At 49.3% G+C, this 18,081-nt stretch overlaps 1 protein-coding gene across 1 annotated transcript; it reads left to right on the top strand.

Moving 5' to 3' along the window:
- The first annotated feature begins 1,398 nt into the window (after positions 1-1,398).
- TYMS (thymidylate synthetase) lies at positions 1,399-13,953 on the top strand. Its single transcript, XM_054394728.1, has 7 exons — positions 1,399-1,570; positions 2,238-2,311; positions 3,428-3,602; positions 9,168-9,269; positions 10,173-10,348; positions 11,558-11,629; positions 13,816-13,953. The coding sequence occupies exons 1-7, from the start codon at positions 1,399-1,401 to the stop codon at positions 13,951-13,953; spliced, it is 909 nt and encodes a 302-aa protein (XP_054250703.1).
- Positions 13,954-18,081: the final 4,128 nt, after the last annotated feature.

The raw sequence follows: 18,081 nt of genomic DNA, 5'->3' as shown, positions 1-18,081 counted from the left end.
GGTGCTGGGTGCCTGGGAAAAGAGACCAACCCCCACCTGGCTACAACCTCCCTTCAGGTAGTTGTAGAGAGCAATGAGGTCTGCCCTGAGCCTCCTCTTCTCCAGGCTAAACACCCCCAGCTCCCTCAGTCTCTCCTCACAGGGCTGTGCTCCAGACCCCTCCCCAGCCTTGCTGCCCTTCTCTGGACACCCTCCAGCATCTCAACATCTTTCTTGAATTGAGGGGCCCAGAACTGGACACAGCACTCAAGGTGTGGCCTGACCAGAGCTGAGCACAGGGCAGGATGACTTCCCTGCTCCTGCTGACCACACTGTTCCTGATGCAGGCCAGGATGCCATTGGCTCTCTTGGCCACCTGGGCACACTGCTGGCTCATGTTCAGCTGCTGTCACCCAGCACCCCCAGGTCCCTTTCTGCCTGGCTGCTCTCCAGCCACTCTGTCCCAGCCGGTAGCGCTGCCTGGGGTTGTTGTAGCCAAAGTGCAGCACCTGGCACTCGGACTTGTATTTCGTTGTTTTAATCGCTGGGAAGGAGATGTTTTCCTGCCTGCTCTAAGGAAAGCTAACATTTTCTAATCCACTGTCCCCTGTTCCATCCAAACTTCCATTACATGCCTGTTTTACAGGCTCCTCATTGTGAGGGGTTAGCAAATTAAACTCCTGTAGCCACAACTGCTGCCAGAAATGTGAACTTCATCAGAGAGGCAGCGGCTTACAACGTGCTTGACTTCTGAGCTCTACTCACAAAGACTGTGTTTTGTTTAACAATGAGAGCACACCTAGAAAACGTCCAGCGGGCATCAGGCTGGGAGCAGGTCAAGTCCCCGTGGTTTGGAGCACAGTCCTTGGTTAGGTGCTGGGCAGAGCGCTCGGCCTCGGGCCGAGCCCCGCACGGGGCCAGAGCAGGCGGCACTGGAGGGTTTCCAACGTGAGCTGGGAAGCTGCCAAGGGCAGCAGAGGAGCAGGCAGAGGCCACCCGCCCCACCGCGGCCCTGCCCCTCTCCTACGTCCCGCCGAACGCTCCCCTCAGCAGCCCTGCGCCTCCGCGTCGCGACATTCACACGATAGCTGCCGTCTTGCTGTCGTATTTAGAGCCCCCGCACGCTTCCTCTACGGCGCCGGGATCAGCCGATGCCAGCCCCGGTGGGGCTACGGGGGCCGCTTCGGAGAGAGAGTAGCTGGCAGCCATAAAGCACAGCGCCGAGGGGCCGTGGGCACACAGGGCGGGAGGGAATGGCAGCGAATGAGGGAGGCGGGAGGCGGTGGCGCCCTGCTCGCCCGCCCTCGGCGGTGCTTGGCGGGAAAGGCCGCGCTGGGACGAGACACCGCCGGCGGAACGCCCGGGCGGTCGGGTCCGGCCTGGCCCGCAGCTTGCCGCTCCGGCCGCCTTCCGCCCGACATGCCTGCCGACGGGGAGCTGTCGAGCGCGGCGGGCGCCAGCATGGATCCCGGGGAGCTGCAGTACCTGCGGCAGGTCCAGCACATCCTGCAGCACGGCCACCGCAAGGAGGATCGCACCGGCACCGGCACCATCTCCGTCTTCGGCATGCAGGCGCGGTACAGCTTAAGAGGTTGGCACCACTGCGACCCGCGACCCCTGCCCCAGGCCCATGAGCCCCTTGGCCCCAGCTGTCCCTGCGCCGCGGGGGTAGGAAGCCATCTTCTGCCCGGGGATGTCTCACTCGCACCGGCTGAGATCGAGGCCTGGCTCCGCTCAGGGACTCGGAACCCACTACTGAGGCGTGTAGGGCCGTCCCGTAAAACCCTTCGCTCTCTCCCTGACCACCAGCCTGCGGCAGCTCGGGCCCCTCCTCTCCCTCGGCCCAATGGCCAGGCCTGGCCCAGCCCCATGGCTGTTACCCCATAAAAAAACGGATTAGATCTTAATATAGCCTGTGCCGGGCCTGGTTGTGAAGTACGTTTGTCCAAAATTTTATCTCTAGCCCTTGCTTTCTGTTGCGAGTGCCTGTACACACATTTGTGTGCTGCACTGCAGTGTCCTCACGGTGGAGTTTCATCCAGGTCCACGCAGGTAGTTCATCTTCCCCCACCGTCCAAGAAAATAGAAGTCGTGTTCTTGTCTGCCTTGTCCAGAATGTGAGTTACACACCCTTCCCACGCCCTGTGAGTTAGCACGCCCTTCCCACACCCTGTGAGTGCCCAGGGACTGCATAACCCTCTGAGTGGTGAAATGCTAACAAGCCGCTGGTCACCTCTGACACTGAAACTCTCTTTCAGATCAGTTTCCACTGCTAACGACAAAGAGAGTGTTCTGGAAGGGAGTGCTGGAGGAGCTGCTGTGGTTCATCAAGGTTCAGTATTTGGGTGACTCGGGGGAGTTGCCTGAGAGTAGTATCAGCAGAGTGGAGTGGGTCAAGGTATTTGTGCTGACTGCAGGTGATTCCGTTTGGCAGAACAGAAGAGGTGCAACCATATAATATTTTAGCTACAGATGTTGGAAGGCCATTATCTTCAAGATGTTCTTTGCATTTTAGTGGAGACAGAGCAAGAAATAGTGAGAGTGTTTGCCAGTTTGACTCTGTTCCACAGTTCTAAAGCCTAGTACACTCATTTATTAGTGTTTGGATAAGAAGTAATGATATGAAGTAGATTGTAGGCAATTTAATGATCTGCTTTTTAATGTTGATATAGCTTGTTCTGAACAGAAAAAAGCAGCATGGAACCAGAGGTGAGTAGCAAACCCCTGAGAGCTAATAGAGCTAACAGCTGTAGTTAGAGTATGAAAATTGAACTGTAGATAGTGATGCAAATGTTTCTTTATGAACTGCAACTTTGTACAGATATGGAAAGTCTGCCTAACCTTTTGCTAGATGGCAGGGCTGAAACACATTCATTCCTATAAGTAACTGTTTTCCAAGTATAAAAGATTAGATGCTCCTGAAAACAGAACAGTCTCTGTGTTGGATTTTTGAGGGCAGTGCTCTGGACACTTTGCAGAACTCAGTGAGATTCCTCTGATCATTTTTAAAAAAGGATTTTTAACACCTTAAGCATAGGTAGCTTGACAAAGATAAAGCCTAGGCCATAAATATTTTGTTTGTCTGTTTTCATCCATCTGTAAAGTTACGTGTATGAAATGATACACCACAGATGGCCTTGAGGATGTAGTTTGTGAATTCCCAAAGTTGGAAGCGTCCTGAATGTCTAAACTGCCTAAATGTCTAAACAGCCTAAACTGCCACACTGAATTAAATTAATAGTGTGACACTTCAAAGTTCATCCTAGGATGTTGCTCCTAAGTTTTATTCTCTCCATGTGCAAGACCTTCATCCAGTGCATTAATCAGCCTGTGCATCCTTTGTAAGAAGAGGAGTACTGCAGGCTAGCACAACTTCACACTGCTGTTTCAAAGTATGTCCTTGGTGCTGGGAGGAGGAGGTAGATTTGTTACTGTCTGTGTGTTGTAGGGTTCTACAAATGCTAAAGAGCTCTCTGCCAAAGGTGTGAAGATTTGGGATGCTAATGGATCCCGTGAGTTCCTGGATAAGCAGGGTTTCAGCACCAGAGAGGAAGGGGATTTGGGACCAGTTTATGGTTTCCAGTGGAGGCACTTTGGAGCAGAATACAAAGATATGCACACAGGTAATCACATACAAATGCAGTCTTGACTACTTGGTGAGACCTTGGACACCTCACTTCCAGGTGGAAGTCTGGGTGGAATGGGACTGTTCACAGTGTGAACTGACAGCTACAGTAAGTGGTGCTTGAGAGGCTTAAGCTCATCTTCTCTGTTAATTCAGGCTAATTATTCTGAAAGATGTAGCTGTAGATTGTAGTTTGATGTTTGTAGAACAAATTAATCCTAAGGCATGAAGTATATCACAGATTGCATTGGGTTGGAAGGGACCCTCAATGGCATCGTGTCCAAGCCCCCTGCAGTCAGCAGGGACATCTCTGACTAGACCAGGTTGCCCAAGACTTCATCAAGTCTGATCTTGAATGTCTCCAGGGACAGGGCCTCAACCACATCCCTGGGCAACCTGTTCCAGTATTTCACCATGCTCATTGTGCAGAACTTCCTCCTAATGTCCAACCTAAATCTGCCCTGCTCCAGTTTCAAACCATTGCCCCTCATCCTATCCCCACAGGCCCTTCTGAACAGTCCCTCCCAGCCTGCCTGTGGGTCCCCTGCAGATACTGAAATGCAGCTCTGAGGTCTCCCTGGAGCCTTCTCCAGGCTGAGCAACCCCAATTCTCTCAGCCTGTCCCCAAAGGGGAGGTTCTCCATCCCTCTGATCATCGTTGTGGCTATAAGTGTAGCAGTAATGTTCTTCTCATAGGCTGCGTGTTATGGTGTTTCCATGTGAAGACAAGACTAGAAGGCTTTTATTGTGAAAGGAAGAAGCATTTATTGCCTAAGCAACTAAGCAAAATACTAAGCAAAAGCAAAAGCTGAAGCATAAGCGTAAGCCCACTATTCTGTTACATAGTCAACTTACATACTTCTTTAATGCAGAGCTGTCACATCCCAATTGTGATGACCCTTTAACTGACATGGGTCCAAGCAAAGCATACAGTACGTTAATACTGACAAACAAGCTTCTGAACATATCAACTTTTGCCTAGTCTGTCTCTTCAGTTACAAGGTCTTTACATTCTTTCCAACTCAAAGACAAAACATAGCCTTCTCAAAAGTTGTTCAAAGGTTTGCTATCTTCCTACATGTGGCTTCCTCTCAGCAGGTCCGTGTCCTCCTTGTGTTGGGTGTCCCAGAGCTGCTGTTTTACTTTAACCTGGAGCAGATATGGTCAGTAGTTGATGGAAGAATATGTACGTGTTGCAGTTCAGAGACATGAACTAGCTCCCATTGATAGAGTAGGACACAGGCTGTGATTTCTGAACTCCAGTGCACAGTCCCACTTTCCCTGATAAAACTCTGTCAGCAAGAGCTGCTGTTGGTGCACTACACTGAGTGGACACTGTGGAAGAGAAAGGTTTTTCCATTCTGCAGCTGGAACAAAGCAGGATGTGTCCACAGCTGGTGGTGCTGTGCACAGAACAACTGTACCAAGTTACAGTTCAGTAGCTGTTGGTATTGTTTCCAGTGGAACTGGTTCATGAAATACACTCTGCAGTGTCTGGAGAGCACTACAGTGCAGGGAGCAGCCTTCCAGTACCTGAGGGGGGCCTACAACAAGGCTGCACAGGGACTGTTTGCAAAGGCCTGCAGTGACAGGACCAGGAGCAATGGCTTCAAACTAGAGCAGAGCAGATTGAGATTGAATGTTAGGAGCAAGTTCTGCACCATGAGGGTGGTGGAGCACTGGAACAGGTTACCCAGGCATGATTGAGGCCCCATCCCTGGAGATACTCAAGGTGAGGCTGGACAGGGCTCTGAGCAGCCTGATCTAGTTGAGGATGTCCCTGCTGACTAGAGGTGGTTGGACTGGATGACCTTTGGAGTTCCCCTTCCAACCCAAACCATTCTGTGATTTTATGGATGGCTCTTTCCTAAGTCATTGAAGGGAAGGATGTACAGAGCAGAGGACTGCAATTAAAAAGGAGTCAGAAAAAAGACTGTCTCTGGTTGGTGAGCTGTTTAACTGGCATGAACAACGTGGTTAGTTACATTTTTATCTCTTGTTGGTCAGTACAGTCTCAGAAGCTCACATAAGTTCCATGTATTAATACTGGCATGTTGAGTGCTGGCCTAAAAGGCAGAGACAGATGATGCCAACTGTGAACTGGCACATGTCAAAACTTGCTGAAATGTTTTAGCATTCCTAAACTTAGAAGGTCTGAGGCCTAAGGTAGTGTGGAAAAAACCCCAAGAAGGTCAATTCCCATAGCTTTTATTACCAGTAGGTTTTCTGAAGGTTCATCATTAATGGGTAGGACAATCAGGTTCAGGAGCTAACCACCATTTGACAAGATTGCTGGCAGAAGCATTCCCTGCGGTGCTGATTCACAGAACCACAGAATTAACCCTTTGAGATTACCAGTTCCAGCCTGTCACCCAACAGCATCTGATGAATTAAACCATGGCACTGAGTGCCTCATCCAGTCTGTTCTTAAAACACCTCCAGGGATGGTGACTCCACCACCTCCCCAGGCAGCCCATCCCAATGGCCAATCTCTCTTTCTGTGAAGAATTTCTTCCTAACACGAGCCCAAACCTCTCCTGGTACAGCTTGAGACTGTGCCCTCTGTATTACTGCCCCGTTTGCCAGCTTGGGTCTCCCTGTAACCACAATTTGTTGTTGCTTTGGTGTTACTACAACAAATGAGCTAAGCAGCCATGCTGATTCACAGGCATACACCATAGAGGTGAGGAGCATCTAATGGTTCTTATTCTGGAATCCATTCTAACGTTAACTCGAGTGAATTTCTTGCCTAACTGGAGTAGAGCCCGAAGTCACCCTGCCAGCATCAGTGAGAGAAGTTTACTATCCATGCCATAAGTGACCAAAGTTCCCTTCTGGCACTGAATGCTATGAAAATGTAGTTTCTGTGCAGGGCCTTGTGAGTGCTAGATGCATGCCTCTGCCCATCTGCCAGAAACTCCCTTTGAGCATGCAGAGAATGCTGCCACTCCACCTGATTCAACAGCAGCATTCTTTTTCTGTTTCCAAGAAGGAACACTGTAGAATGATCCAGAGATGCAATGAGCTTAGAATCACAGAACAGAATCATAGAATCAGTCAGGGTTGGAAGGGACCACAAGGATCATCCGGTTCCAATCCCCCTGCCATGGGCAAGCACACCTCACACTGGATCAGGCTGGCCAGAGCTTCATCCAGCCTGGCCTTAAACACCTCCAGGGATGGGGCCCCAACCACCTCCCTGGGCAACCCATTCCAGGCTCTCACCACTCTCATGGTGAAGAACTTCTGCCTTACGTCCAGCCTGAATCTCCCCACTTCCAACTTTATTCCATTCCCCCCAGTCCTGTCACTACCTGATATCCTAAAATGTCCCTCCCCAGCTTTCTTGTAGCCCACTTCAGAAGGCCACAAGAAGGTCACCTCGGAGCCTTCTCCAGACTGTCCTCATAGGAGAGGTGCTCCAGCCCTCTGCTCATCCTGGTGGCCCTTCTCTGGACACCTTCCAGCATGTCCATATCCTTCTTGAAATAGGGGCTCCAGAACTGGACACAGTACTCCAGGTGGGGTCTCACCAGAGCAGAGTAGAGGAAGAGAATCACCTCCCTTGACCTGCTGGCCACACTTCTCTAGATGCAGCCCAGGATCTGGTTGCATTTTTGAAGGCTGCAAGTGCACATTGACGGCTCCTGTTGAGCTTCTCATCCCCCAGCACCCCCACGTCCCTCTCCTCAGGGCTGCTCTCCAGTCAGTCCCTGCCCAGCCTGGATTTGTGCTTGGGATTGCCTCTGCTCAGCTGCAGGACCTTGCCCTTGGTCTTGTTGAACCTCATGAGGCTGTCATGAGCCCAGCTCTGCAGCCTGTCCAGGTCCCTCTGGATGGATCCCTTCCCTCCAGCTGTCTGCTGCACCACACAGCTTGGTGTCATCAGCAAACTTGCTGAGGGTGCCTCAATGCCTCTGTCCATGGCACCAACAAAGATGTAGAACAAGACTGGTCCCAGGGCTGATCCCTGAGGGACTCCACTTGTCCCTGGCCTCCACTGGGACATGGAGCCATTGACAGCCACTCTTTGGGTGCAGCCATCCAGCCAGTTCTTTATCCACTGAATGGTCCATCCAACAAACCCAGACTGCAGCAGCTTGGAGACCAGGATGTGGTGTGGGACAGTGTTGAAGGCTTTGCTCAGCTCCAGGTCAATGACATCAGTTGCTCTCCCCTCATCTATTAATGTTGTGACCTTGTCATAGAAGGCCACCAGGTTTGTCAGGCAGGATTTGCCCTTGGTAAACCCATGCTGACTGTACCCAATTCACTATTCTACTAGCCTTTGTCTGTAGTAGTTATCATGTCTTTCAGTAACTGCCCTCTCCACCCCAGCTTTTCTCTTGCAGTCAGCAAGAAGGCTGTGCTGCGCTGCACTGAGCTGAGCCGAGCTGAGCTGCACTGAGCTGAGCTGAGCCGAGCCGAGCTGAGCTGCGCTGAGCTGAGCTGCTCTGAGCTGAGCTGAGCCGAGCTGAGCTGCGCTGCGCTGAGCTGAGCCGAGCCGAGCTGAGCTGCGCTGAGCTGAGCTGCTCTGAGCTGAGCTGAGCCGAGCTGAGCTGCGCTGAGCTGAGCTGCGCTGCGCTGGTCGCTGCTGCCTCCTCTCCTGGCAGCCACGCACAGGATTCTGTTTGGGTCTCGCACGGTTCTGCCCCACCCCTCCCCCTGCTAGTAACTGCGCTCAGGCACATAGGCAACCCCAGCCTGCTGCCCCTCCTCCCCTCTTCAGGAGCTCCCGAGCGGGTAGCCCCTTTTCACCTGAAAAGACAGGAAAGAAAAGCCAAAACAAGCACCCAGAGCTGAGCTGGTCCCCGCTGCCTCCTCTCGTCGCCTGGACTTGGAAAATGACGAGCTGGCTTTCTGGGATGTGTTTTTATGCAGACTTCTATTTGGTCGTAAAAAATGTCTAGTTGTTGAGTCTTGGAATAGTGTTCTACATAGGAATGATCTTACTTTGGGGGTGCTAAAGATGCACAAAGCACACAGGTGAAGGGGAGGGACAGGAAGATGCCATTGTGAGAATTCCACAAGCCCTGGAGTACACTGAGGAAGGACAAGAGCAGGCTGTGTTTGGAGGTGCCAGCTGGTAACTTTAATCACTTTCCAGGTTACAATAAAAACAATAAAAATTTCAGAGGTTGTCATTAATGCTTATTGACCTCATTCATGTTGATAAAGATATGCAGGGTGAATGCCCAGAGGCTGGAGCCAGGCTCTGCTGGGTGATGCCCAATGCCAGCACAAGGGGCAGTGGTGGAAGCTGAGGCATGGGAAATTCCATGGAAACATGAGGAAGAATTTTTTCCCTGTGAGGGTGACAGAACACTGGAACAGGCTGCCTAGAGGGGTTGTGGAGTCTGCCTCTCTGGAGATACTCAAAACCTGCCTGGATGTGCTCCTCTGTGATCTGCTCTAGGTGATTCTGCTCTGGGAGGTCCCTTCCCAACCTCTAACATTCTGTGAAGAGTGTCTCTTTTGAGTGGGATGTGGGCTGCTGCTTTAAGAAAAATACCGTGTCCTGGATCTATCTGGCTTGGATCTTACCTGCTGTCTTTTTTTTCAGATTATTCCAACCAAGGAGTTGATCAGTTGCAAAAAGTGATTGAAACGATCAAAACCAATCCAGATGACAGAAGAATCATTATGTGTGCTTGGAATCCCAAAGGTATTGAGCAGCAGACTTGAAGTGAACTCAGAAGCACTTTAACTTACTGTATGCTAAACTCAGTTCTACCAACAGTCAGTTCTGTTTGCAGTCCTTGCTCATTCTTTATGAAACTGCTAGGAGTGCCCTAAAAGTGTTTAGCTTCAGCAGCTGTAGGTCTGTGCCCAGGAGAATCACCCAGCCTTTGTCAGGGTGCCATGTGCTGCTGCTGTTGTTTGTAAGGCTAAACACTCTCATATCAGGAGATACCTGGCTTGTTTTCCTTGCCAAGCTGTAATTGCACTGTGTGCACTTTTCAGTGTAGGTAAACAATCAAAAGATCTTTTACTTTCTGATTTTTTTTAATTGATCATTACTTTCATATCTTAACAAGCAGTAGAGGCACATTGCGATGGGAAGAGAGCAAGATCACCCCTGGGGACATGGTTCAGTTTGCTCCTCAGGGAACCTTAGGGGAATTTAGTTTCCTTTAGTTTCCTTAAGAAAATCAACTGTCTTGCTGAGCTGAGTAAAACCTGGCTGCTGTGCAGCAGCATCGTGTAGATATTTCTGTTGACACTGCATTTCTGTTTGTGTTGTGTATTTTTCTCTATTTAATATGTTTCTGCATTTATATATATATATAAGATTGTAAGTTGGGCAGCATTATGGCATAGATCTGTTCTGTGGAATACCTGACTGACTTTTCTGGTTATACAGCCCAGCTTGTCAAAACCCAGATGTGATTGTTTAGGCAGCAGTTGCTCTTACACAAGAGCAAAAGCAACAGAGTGATAGTGCAGTTGGATTTTCACTGCTGTGCCTCACTGAATGCTTGCTGAGGATTTGCATCTTCTACATGTGTAATATAATAATGTTGTTATGATTGTTCCCTCCCTCCTCTTTCCTGTACTGCAATTCTAGATATTTCTCTGATGGCTTTGCCTCCATGCCATGCCCTATGCCAGTTCTATGTTCAGAGTGGTGAATTATCTTGCCAGCTCTATCAGAGGTCTGGAGATATGGGACTGGGAGTGCCTTTCAATATCGCCAGCTATTCACTGCTCACATACATGATTGCCCATGTCACAGGGCTGAAGGTAGGCTTTTCAAGCTTCATCTTGTCTGAGAAGTGAAGGACTAAAGCATAAGAGTCTATTCATGTCACGTCCAACAAGAAACAGAATGAACATACTGTTGATGCTTGTGTGAATGGAATGTGAGTTGTCTCTGGGTAGGTGTAAGAGTTCTTCAATTCAGGCCCAACAGATAGGAGACTCTCCAGGTGTTTTCAGCTGACCAGGTCAAAAACTGCCCTGTCTGCTTCTGTACCAGTCTGCTGCTTAGAAGTGAGCTGAGAAGAAGTGAGCTTAGAAGTGCTGAGCACTTGTCCTTACAGGTTAATAGCATCAGAGTGGTTCAGTTCGGTAGTGTGTCTTTTTATGGGAAGCCTACAGCAGCTCAGTGCACGCAAACCTCATCCCTTTGCTTTAGAGCATGTACACAAAATTACACTTAGCAAGGCTTAGGTCCTGATCCTGCTGCTACTAGCAACATGAAGGGGAATTTACAATAGGGGAGTAGGGAAGAATCCAACTTGACAGCAGTTGTAGACATGCTTAAGAGATTAGGCCAAGGTACTAGAAATTCAGGTGAATTTTAACATCATGTATGTAAAGCAGCTGTTGCCTTTCAGCCACTTCCTCACAGCTGGGGTGGTTTTTAGCACCTTTTATCCAAGGGCTGATCTGCACTGGTCAGAGGCCAGTAAAACAGCCAACAAAACAACAAAATTGACCTGAGTTACATAAGATCACTCCAGAGCTGCAAATCACAGAACTTCCAAGCTTGCAGAACCCATCTGGCTACTTGAGAAGTGCTTTGAGGCTCAGCCTGTGACTGACACCTCCACTGCCACAAGCTGCACTCTTTGGTAGGGGCTAAGACAACCAGTTTGAAACCAGCTTTGGCAAGTCCTACTTGCCAGGATTGGAGTGGAAGAGTTGGATGTCACTGCCCCATGCACGTCCGGGTGTGCAGTGCTCTGTTCATCTCCTGAAGTATTTCCCTAGCAGGAGGTCAAAGATTTTTTTTGTAAGCTACTGAAATTTCATTCTATTTTTCACTAATTGTGCATTGGTCTGGGAAGGTAATGTCCTTCAAGTCTTGCAGGGATGTCTCAATATCCAGTTCAGCACAGAAGCTGCAGTTACACACTAGATATAAGATGCTAAGAATCAATACTGTAAGCATTGTAATGTTTTGCTTTCTTGAAACCTGATTCTGAAAACCACTTGTGTTGTCCTCAGCCTGGGGAGTTCATACACACCTTAGGAGATGCTCACATATATCTGAATCATGTGGAACCTCTCAAACTTCAGGTGAGTACCTACTCTTTGTTCTTGTATCCTTTATCTTCCCCAATGCCTTCCATAATTTTTTCTTGCTATTATAAATATCCTTTTGCAATTTTATTATTTAGTTTTCTTTTCATTTCTACCTTAATAATTGCAGTACCTTAACCTCTGTTCAGCTTGGGTCACAAACAAAAACACAATACCAGGATGATTGAAATGTACATCCCTGTACTATTCTGGAATCAAGCCAGAAATCCAGAATCTGCACCCCTACTTCTGACTTCAGCATTCCAAAGCCTTAGAAAGCCATTCTGCCTAATACAGATACAGACAGAATAGAATGTCTGTGTAGTGCATCAGATAAGGGTAACTGAACAATTCACAGAGTTCATCAGTGTGACTGTCTGGCTGAACAAGGCTGTGTTTTCTTCAGGAAGTAATTAGTAGTTTGTCAGAATGTTACTTATTTAAAATGAACTCCTGAGTGTCCTCACTATCCCTATGGTTCAAAAATCATCCAGAGAATGGTAGAATCATAGAGTTATTAGGGTTGGAAGAGACCTCAAGGATCATCTAGTTCCAACCCCCTGCCATGGGCAGGGACACCTCACACTGGATCAGTTTGCTCAGAGCCACATCCAGCCTGGCCTTAAAAACCTCCAGGGATGAGGCTTCCACCACCTCCCTGGGCAACCTCTTCCAGTGTGTCACCACCCTCATGGTGTAAAAACTTCTTCCTAACATCCAATCTGAATCTACTAATTTCTATTTTTGTTCCATTCCCCCCACTCCTGTCACTCCCTGATACCCTAATAAGCCCCTCCCCAGCTTTCTTGTAGCCCCCTTCAGATACTGGAAGGCCACAAGAAGGTCTCCTCAGAGCCTTCTCCTCTCCAGACTGCACAACCCCAACTCTCTCAGTCTATCTCTGTAGCAGAACAGCTCCAGCCCTCTGCTTATCCTCATGGCCCTTCTCTGGACACCTTCCAGCACCTCCAGATCTTTCCTGTAATAGAGACTTCAGAACTGGACACAGTGCTCCAGGTGAGCAGAGGGGGAGAATCCCCTCCCTGGCCCCACTGTCCACACTTCTCTTGCTGCAACCCAGGATCTGGTTAGCTTTCCAGGCTGCAAGTGCTCACTGGTGGCTCCTGTTGAGCTTCTCATCTACCAGCACCCCCAAGGCCTTTTTTTCTTCAGGGCTGCTCTCCAGCCAGTTCCTTCCCAGCCTATATCAGTGCTTGGGGTTGCCCTGACCCAGATGCAGGACCAGATGCAGAACCAAGCACTGGTTTGGACCTGAATGTTACTGTGAGAAACTGCAGCACATTTAATGTACATCTGGGTCACAGTCCCCAGTTTCACTTTCTCTGAAATGAATCTAATTTGTAAATACCAGATCTGCTCTGCAAACTGAAAATGGTTGCAGTGCACTTGGACAATCAGAGAATCCACTTGATAATTATGCTACTGCTCCCTATCAGACTGTGTTGTAATTAGGTTTTTTGGTATAAATCTTTCTGGGGAGAAGGTGAAATCTACACAGTGTAATCTGACTGTAATCTGGGGTGCATTAGAGAAGAGTGTGGCCAGCAAATTGAGGAAGCTTCTCCTGCCCCTCTACTCTGCCCTGGTAAGATCACATCTGGAGGATTGTGTCGAGTTCTGAGCTCCCCAGTTCAGCAGGGCAAGGATATACTGGAGGATGTCCAGTGGAGGCTGTGAGGATGATGAAGGGACTGGAACCTCTGTCTGATTAAGAAGGCTGAGAGCCCTGGGGCTGTTCAGCCTAGAGAAGAGCAGCCTAAGAGGGGCTCTGAGCAGTGGTTACAAATACCTTAAGGGTGGGTGTCAAGAAGAAGGGGCCAGGCTCGTTCAGTGGTGCCCTGTGATAGGACAAGTGGAAATAGACACAAACAAACATAGGAAGCTCTACCTCAACATGAGGAGAAACTTCTTTGGTGTGAGCCCTAAAGCAGGCTGTCCACAGAGGTTGTGGAGTCGTCTTTGGAGACTTTCAAAATCCACCTGGATGTGTTCCTGTGTGACCTGCCCTGGGTGATCCTGCTGTGGCAGGGGGTTGGACTCCGTGATCTCTTAGAGGTCCCTTCCAACCCCTAACATTCTGTGATTCTGTGAACTGAGATTAATGTAACAGAATCTCTGCCTTCAGGTATTGGGTTTATTCAATAACCTTCTTTTTCTTTCAGCTTCAGAGGGAGCCAAGACCTTTCCCCAAACTCAGAATTCTTCGAAAGGTTGAAGACATCAGTGACTTTAAGTCAGAAGACTTTCAGATTGAAGATTATAATCCTCATCCACCTATTAAAATGGAGATGGCTGTTTAATGCTATAAGCCATCTTCTCTTAATATGGAAGTGTGCCTAAGCTCCTTAGCCTTCTCTGTACCTCTGGGGGCCTGTAGTAGATCCACACATTATTACTGACAAAATCCAGGTGCCAGTAAACCAGCAGTGCCTTCAGCACTAACCTCTGGTACAGAACCAATGACTATTCATTGCTGCTGCACTATGTAGAGGCTAACCCAGTTTTAAGGTGTTAGTGAGACAGTTTACTATGTGTTGTGTCACGTAGTTACCAGCAGCCACTTCTGTTACTGTTCAGTTACTGTGTGTGAGTAGCTCTTGTCTAGGTGCCTTATTTAGTACTTCTGTGTGTGCTAGAGGATACTTCCAGGGTTGAAGAAGTCTTTTTATGTTTCTAAAGAGTATCTGTTTAATAAAGCTTGTGAAAAGAAATCTGTGGAAGCGTAACAGTGTGAGAGCTGAAATCCCCCTCCCACACCGACAATAACCAGGCTAGCTCAGTCTGGAAGCAAATGAAAGCTGTAGTTACAGGCAAAACTACAATCTATGATGCAGTGCAATGAATATGTACAAATAGACAATACTCACAACATTTACAAATATGTACAATCAGCAGAAAAGCACAACCAAGCCCCCTGGCTTCCCCCTAAGGCGCCTTCCCCAAGGGGCCTCCTCCCAGCCAGAAGGACTCCCCCCAGATCCTGCTGGCAGAAGGCAGAGAGTCAAGAAGCAGAGAGGCTGTTAGACTTAGCTTGTCAAGGTCAGTGTGTGTGTTATATTCAGCCAGAAAAGAAGCAGCAGCCAGCCAGCCAGAAAACTGAGCGAGCAAGCTGAGTCCCGGACTGCCCAAACTCCCCAACCTTGTTTTGAGTAGTAGTTCTTAAACATTTCTATCTCTCCAATGGAAGTGTTTAGAATAATCATTATTTTGCTTTCTTGGAGCCTTCACTGTAAGAAAGACATTGAGATGCTGAAGCAGGTCCAGAGAAGGGCAACAAAGCTGGTGAAGGGTCTGGAGAACGAAGAGCATCTGAGGGAACTGGAGAGAGAAGGAGGCTGAGGAGAGACCTTCTTGCTCTCTACAGCTCCCTGGGAGGTGGATGGGGTGAGGTGGAGGTTAGTCTCTTCTCCCTAATGGTGAGTAATAGGATGAGGAATTGGCCTCAGTTTGCACCAGGGGAGGTTTAGGTTGGATGTTAGAAGAAAATTCTTCCCCGAAAGGGTTGTCAAAGCCTGGCACAGGCTGCCCATGGAGGTGGCTGAATCCCCATCCCTGAAGGTGTTTCAAAGAGGCAGAGATGTGGTGCTGTGGGCCATGGTTCAGCACGAGCCTTGGGAGAGTTAGAGAATGGTTGGACAGGAGGATCTGAAAGGGCTTTTCCAACCCAAATGATTCTCTGATTCTCTACGTGCTCTTGGACTTTGTCAGGCTGAAGGCTGCTGACTTCTTTTACAAGCAAGGATATGTGCAGGCTTAAGTGAAGAACAGAGTGGGTGCTGGCAGGCCTGAGCCAGTGGGACTCAAGCCCACTCTGCCCTGTGAGCTCTGCAGTCAGAGTGTGTTGGTGTGTCACAAGCCACGTGGTACATGAGGATGCAGAGCAGCAACACCAGGCACTGCTAGCTGCAGCCAATAAATGTTATTGATCCCTGTTTTTCATAGAATCCTAGAATAGCTCAGGTTGGGAGACACCTCAGGGATCGAGTGCTCCAACTCCCTGCCATGGGCAGGGACACCTCTCAACTAGACTTGGATGATCAAGACCTCATCCATCCTGGCCTTGAAGACCCCCAGGGAGGAGGCATCCACGACCTTTCTGGGCAGCCTGTTCCAGAGTCTCACCACCCTTGTACTTGTCCCAGCCAATAGATGATGCTGGTTGCTGTTCCTTCTGAGCAATTTTAGTGTTTCAGACTGTTCTGAGATGGTGAATTGCTGCTACAGTCCAGGGGTTTGCACTTACTGGTGGCATCTGCAGCTGATTCTGGTTTCTAGGTGCCTTGGCTGCACTTCAAAGAGGCCAGCTGCACTTCTCCAGGAATTTTTGGATGGTTCCCAGGGCTGGTCCCCAGGCTGGCAGTCTGTTCTCTGTCAGTGTTTTTGAGCAGACAGTATCTTTTGTTCAGTAATTTCCCCTTCTCACCAGGCCACCTCTATGGCTGCTCACATCACTGTATAAATAGGTTGTGGTGAACACCCAACAGCATGCTAAGGATACAAGATTTGGCTCCCAGAGCATATCAGCAGGAAAGTGGCTAAAAGGTTAAAATCTCAGATGAAAATCTCCAATAAGAAAGATGAAATCAAGAGCAGATCACAGGGAGCACCATCCCAAGTGTCTCAGAAAGGTTGCCAGGCCAGCCAAGTGGAATTTTCTGCCCAATTCCACCACTACAATTTTCCATCCTGCAAAAGTGAAGCCTGTGCAGACTCTCCATGCACTTGGTGGTGCCTGTGGTTTAGTTGCTATTTTAAAGCTAAGTATATGTATAAATTACTATAGAAGTAAGACCAGATGTTGAAATGAGGGCACCCATGAGGATTCTTACCCTGAGATCCCAGGAGTGTTACTTTTCCTTCTCACTTGGCTCACAGAGCATTCAGAACAGCAGCTCTGGCCAGGTGCACAGCAGCCTTCTCTGCTGCAATCTTCTGAGCAAACATCCACCAGCATCACTCAGAATGCTCTTGACACTCACCCATGTCTCAGCTTCTGTCACAGGATATTTTGCTTGCCAGAGATTAAAAGCCATCACTGTTGGTAACATGGGAAGGGGAAAGGCACTGGAGAGAAGGAGGAATCTGTATTTAGTAATGACAACCCAAGTAGGTGGTGAAATGTATGACTTGCATCAAGCACCCACCTGGAGCTCTCTGCCTGGTCACTTTCACCCTGGCTGCCTTAGCACCAGCTACATTCCCAGTTTCCAAGCATGGAAGTCTTTGGTGGAAAGGCACAGCTGGTGTTTGCTCCTGTCCTCTTCATAACACAGTGTGGCTCACCCAGCAGGCAGTCTTACTGCCAGCTCCCTGGAGAAGCCTCCAACATTGTTGGCAATTTCTCCTCTGTCTCTGTTGACCACATGAATAAGGAAAGCCTTGAGAGCACAAAGGACTGCAAAGCAGAGCAGAACTTACTGCCTGTAGCAGGATGGCTGTGAGCCCTTAACCTGTTAGATGCTTCAGGAATGGGGCTGCTTACCCTTAGATGGGCTTCTACCTGCTGGCTCTCTGCACCCCAGGGCCACCTGCTGCAGCCACAGGCTGGGCATGGCAGGGTTTCCTAATCCAAGTCCCACACCAGTTGCTGGCCTTGTGGCAGCCAGGTTGCTGTGTGGGGCCCACGGACTTTATCAAGCTCTTTCCATTGGTTTTCTGGAATACCTCAGGTGTCCATTGTGGGGCACAATGTGAATTTTCTTGGGAAATCAACTCTCCAAGCTCAAGATCAGGAAGTGAGGTTGGTAGGTGATACTAAAAGTTGCCCATCCAAAAGGAAATGCCCAGCAGATGAAACACTAGGTTGTGGCCACTGGTCAGTCACAGTCCTCACCTTGATCCTGGGTAAGTCAAAATACATCTGAAGGATGTTTCCTAATGTCCAGCCTAAACGTGCCCTGCTGCAGCTTGAGGCCATTCCCTCTTGTTCTATGGCCAATTGCCTGTGAGAAGAGACCAGCACCAACCTCTGCACAACCTCCTTTCAGGGAGCTGGAGAGAGCCAGGAGGTCTCCCCTCAGCCTCCTCTTCTAAACAGTCCCTCCCCAGCTCTCCTGGAGCCCTTCAGGTACTGGAAGGCTGCTCTAAGGTCTCCCTGGAGCCTTCTCTTCTCCAGCCTGAACAGCCCCAACTCTCCCAGCCTGTCCCCACAGGGGACCCTCTCCAGCAGCTCCAGGTCCTTCTTGTGCTGGGGGCCCCAGAACTGGAGGTCTGAGCAGAGCAGAGCAGTGCAGAGGGGCAGAATCCCCTCCCTGTGCTGCTGCTCTCCCTGCTCTGGATGCAGCTCAGCACACAGCTGGCTCTGGGCTGCCAGGGACCATTGCTGGCTCCTGGGGAGTTTGTCACCAGCTGACACCCCCAAGGCCTTCTCCTCCAGGCTGCTCTCAGCCACTCCTCACCCAGCCTGGATTTGTGCTTGGGATTGCTCT

The sequence above is a fragment of the Indicator indicator genome, chromosome 31 (genome assembly GCF_027791375.1).
Source record: "Indicator indicator isolate 239-I01 chromosome 31, UM_Iind_1.1, whole genome shotgun sequence".
NCBI lineage: Eukaryota > Metazoa > Chordata > Aves > Piciformes > Indicatoridae > Indicator > Indicator indicator.
This window is presented reverse-complemented; position numbering and strand designations above follow the sequence as displayed.

Coding starts and splice junctions, on each gene's coding strand:
- TYMS (XM_054394728.1), top strand. CDS start 1,399: ATGCCTGCCGACGGGGAGCTGTCGAGCGCGGCGGGCGCCAGCATGGAT. Junction 2,312..3,427: donor AGCTGCTGTGGTTCATCAAG/GTTCAGTATTTG, acceptor TGTGTGTTGTAG/GGTTCTACAAATGCTAAAGA. Junction 3,603..9,167: donor ATACAAAGATATGCACACAG/GTAATCACATAC, acceptor CTTTTTTTTCAG/ATTATTCCAACCAAGGAGTT.